The following is a 3,571-nucleotide window of genomic DNA, read 5'->3' on the forward strand; positions in this document are numbered from 1 at the left end:
GGCCGGTCGTTCCATTGGGTGCTGGATTTGATGGTACTGCGGAGGGACGTCGTTGCACGTCGGCCGTTCCTTGTGCATCCGACGACAGACAGGACAGCAGCTCGAACCCGTGGAAAGGACACGTTTCTGTCCATCTCCTCAAGATATTGCTGAAGCGGATGTAGTAACTGCGATTGATCAAACTGAAGTCATTAGCTTCGATTCGAACTTGATAAAGCGTTCCCTGCTCATTTTTAAAAAAAAAACTGCAGAGTTATATTGCCTGCCATTCAGCTGTTTAGTTCTTGCAGCATTCAACAATCTGTTATTCACTTGTTTAATTCTTGGAAACAGTTCAACATTTTGCTATTCTATTCTGTTTAGGCCTTGGCAACAGTTCTATTAAGTTTTGTTCAACTCATACACATTCACAACTTGTCAGTTCTGCACATTCCTCCGCGTGCACAAATTTCCTGTTCATTTTTGGGCATGCACAAGTTTACTAGAACACTCATTCAGGCAAGTACCAACTAGAACTCTTATTCGGTTATTCACATTCAGTATTTTGTAACAATCCCAGTGTAACATTCGTTCACACTTTCCACCCTCAGTTCAATTCAGTCATAACACAAGAACACTCGTATGCAAAAGAACACCCAATTCTGTTCAACTCTGCACATGCACAGGAACACTCACTGAAAACTTATTCTGTCATAACACTCAATGAAGCACTGGAATATTTTGTCATTTAAACAGTTAAATTATATACAAGTAGCAACCGACATTCTCATTCAGTCATAACATTCAATCACAACAACACTATAGAGTGATTTCAAATTATTATTTTTTCGCCATGCAAAAATCAATTAAAATCAACACTCCCTGCACTTTACATGATTTGGACACTGCTTGCTCTCAGCGTCTTGTCTGCCGGCGATGGCATAGGCATCATCGGCCCACTTGAATATGAACCGGATCCGTGCTCTTCCTCTTGGATGACGCGTCCAGTGTGCGCCAGGGCGGCGAGCCGGCGAAGACGCAGAGCAAGAGCACGTCGGTAGCGCACGGTGGTAGGACGGTGAAAGTCTTCCTCTCCATTCGAGGATGCGTGTGTGGTGAGGAGATAAAAAAAAAAGGTGGGCCCCAGCAAATTTAGTGGGATGCTGCAGTGCAGAGTAGAGAGTCAAAGAGCAGGGCGTGGCAAACTCTCCCAGCCGACGAACTCATCTCCAAGCCTCAGCCATGGCCACGGAGCCGCGCTCAACGCCGCACCTCCTCGTCGTCCCCTTCCCGGCGCAGGGCCACGCGCTGCCGCTGCTCGACCTGGCCGCGCTGCTCGCGTCCCGCGGCCTCCGCCTCACCGTCGTCACCACGCCCGCCAACGCGCCGCTCCTCTCCCCTCTCCTCGCCGCCCACCCCGGCTCCGTCCAGCCCCTCGTCCTCCCCTTCCCCGCGCACCCCTCCCTCCCGCCGGGCCTCGAGAACACCAGGAGCTGCCCGCCCTCCTACTTCCCCGTCTTCATCCACGCGCTCGCCGCGCTCCGCCAGCCCGTCCTCGCGTGGGCCAGGTCGAACTCGCACCCCGTCGTCGCCGTCGTGTCCGACTTCTTCTGCGGGTGGACGCAGCCCCTCGCGGCGGAGCTCGGCGTGCCCAGGATCGTCTTCTCGCCCTCGGGCGTCCTCGGCACCGCCGTCCCGCACTCTCTGTTCCGTCGGCTGGTCAAGCGGCCGTCGGATGCCGATGACGGGTTCGGCGTTTCGTTCCCGGCGATTCCCGGCGAGCCGGGGTTCCAGTGGAGAGAGCTTTCCGGGATGTACAGGGGCTACATGGAAGGCAAGGTGGAGGAGCAGGTCGGCGAGGCCGTGAGGCAGAACTTCCTCTGGAATCTGGAGAGCTGGGGGTTTGTGTCGAACACCTTCCGTGCGCTCGAGGGGAGGTACCTGGAGTCGCCGCTCGAGGACCTGGGGTTCAAGCGCGTGTGGGCGGTGGGTCCGCTAGCGCCGGAGACGAGCAGCTCCGGAGATCGTGGCGGCGAGGCGGCTCTTGTCGCCGGCGATCTCGGGCCGTGGCTGGACGGCTTCCCGCAAGGCTCGGTCGTGTACGTGTGCTTCGGCAGCCAGGCGGTGCTGACCCCGGCCGTGGCGACGGCCCTAGCCGAGGCGCTGGAGCGGAGCGCCGTCCCGTTCCTGTGGGCCGCGGGCGACGGCGCGGTGCTCCCGGAAGGGTTCGAGGCCCGCGCGTCGGCGGCGAGGCGCGGGCTGGTGGTGCGCGGGTGGGCGCCGCAGGTGGCCATCCTGCGGCACGCGGCGGTGGGGTGGTTCATGACGCACTGCGGCTGGAACTCGGTGCTGGAGTCGGCGGCGGCGGGCGTGCCCATGCTGGCGTGGCCGATGACGGCGGACCAGTTCGTGAACGCGCGGCTGCTCGAGGACGAAGCGCGCGTCGCGGTGCGCGCGTGCGCGGGCGGGATCGGCGTGGCCCCGGACGCCGGCGAGCTCGCGGCCGTGCTGGCCGGCGCTGTCGGGGAGGGAGGGAGCGCCGCGCGGGCGCGCGCCAAGGAGCTCGCGGCGGAAGCAGCCGGCGCGACCAAGGAAGGCGGGAGCTCGCGCGAGGATCTGGAGCGGCTGGTGCTAGAGATTCAGAAGCTTTGAGCCTTTGAACGTGGCGCGATAGATTTTGAAGAACATTCACGGAGTTGTTTCTGCTATCCACTCGGTATACATGGCTCAGTTTCCTGCTCCCTCCGTCCGTAAGTAAGACGTTTTTTTGACACTACATTATGGGACAGAGGGCATAGATTTTTTTGGCAAACTTTTTTCCCTGCAGCTATGCCGTTTATATGATATGAACAATCAAAATGGATTATGCATGCTTCATCGGTTCATCCTATTTATGGTTGCCCTGTTGTGACAGTTTGAAATATTTTCTTCAATTTTGTCGACATTTATCTACTCCCTCCGTTCGAAAATACTTGTCGGAGACACGGATATATCTAGACATATTTTAGTTCTAGATACATTCATTTTTATATATTTTTGTGACAAGTATTTCTGGACGGAGAGAGTAGATATGTGTATATGGATTTTGCACGTTTGAAAATCCAAAAGCAAAAGACATATTTTAGGGTAACATCCGAGCCAAAAACAGGAAAATTATGAGAGATTTTCCCTTTTTGTCTTCTTGTTTTGCTCTTTTTCCGATGATATCCACACCTTACTCTAATGAGCCGTTGGGCATCCCCCCTAACTTTTTACTAATACGTATTTTCTGCAGCACAAAGGTTTTGAATTTTCCCCGCAAAAAATAAAAGGTTTCAAATTTATGAGAATTCTACACCTTTTTTTTTGAAGTGTTGTTTGACATGAACAAGGTAGGATGACAAGTTAATCTTAGGGACGGGTCACTATTGAGCCATATGTATTACTTACTTTTGATGGATTTGTTTCAGTGGAAATTCCTTTCTTTTTCTTCGATAAGACCTAAACATAGACTCGGTAACACAAATTAAGAAAAATCAACTCAATTTTGTCAGAATTTTCATGCGCTTGCAGTTTAAATTTTGATTATATTCACTAAATACCCAGAAATGCA

General features: G+C 53.6%; 1 protein-coding gene across 1 annotated transcript; it reads left to right on the forward strand.

Moving 5' to 3' along the window:
- Positions 1-841: 841 nt before the first annotated feature.
- LOC119368585 (flavonol 3-O-glucosyltransferase UGT89B1-like) lies at positions 842-2,864 on the forward strand. The gene has a single exon (XM_037633804.1). It carries the CDS (start codon positions 1,222-1,224, stop codon positions 2,629-2,631), a length of 1,410 nt encoding a protein of 469 aa, XP_037489701.1. The 5' UTR covers positions 842-1,221; the 3' UTR covers positions 2,632-2,864.
- The last annotated feature ends 707 nt before the right edge of the window (positions 2,865-3,571 follow it).

The sequence above is a fragment of the Triticum dicoccoides genome, chromosome 2B (genome assembly GCF_002162155.2).
Source record: "Triticum dicoccoides isolate Atlit2015 ecotype Zavitan chromosome 2B, WEW_v2.0, whole genome shotgun sequence".
Taxonomy (NCBI): domain Eukaryota; kingdom Viridiplantae; phylum Streptophyta; class Magnoliopsida; order Poales; family Poaceae; genus Triticum; species Triticum dicoccoides.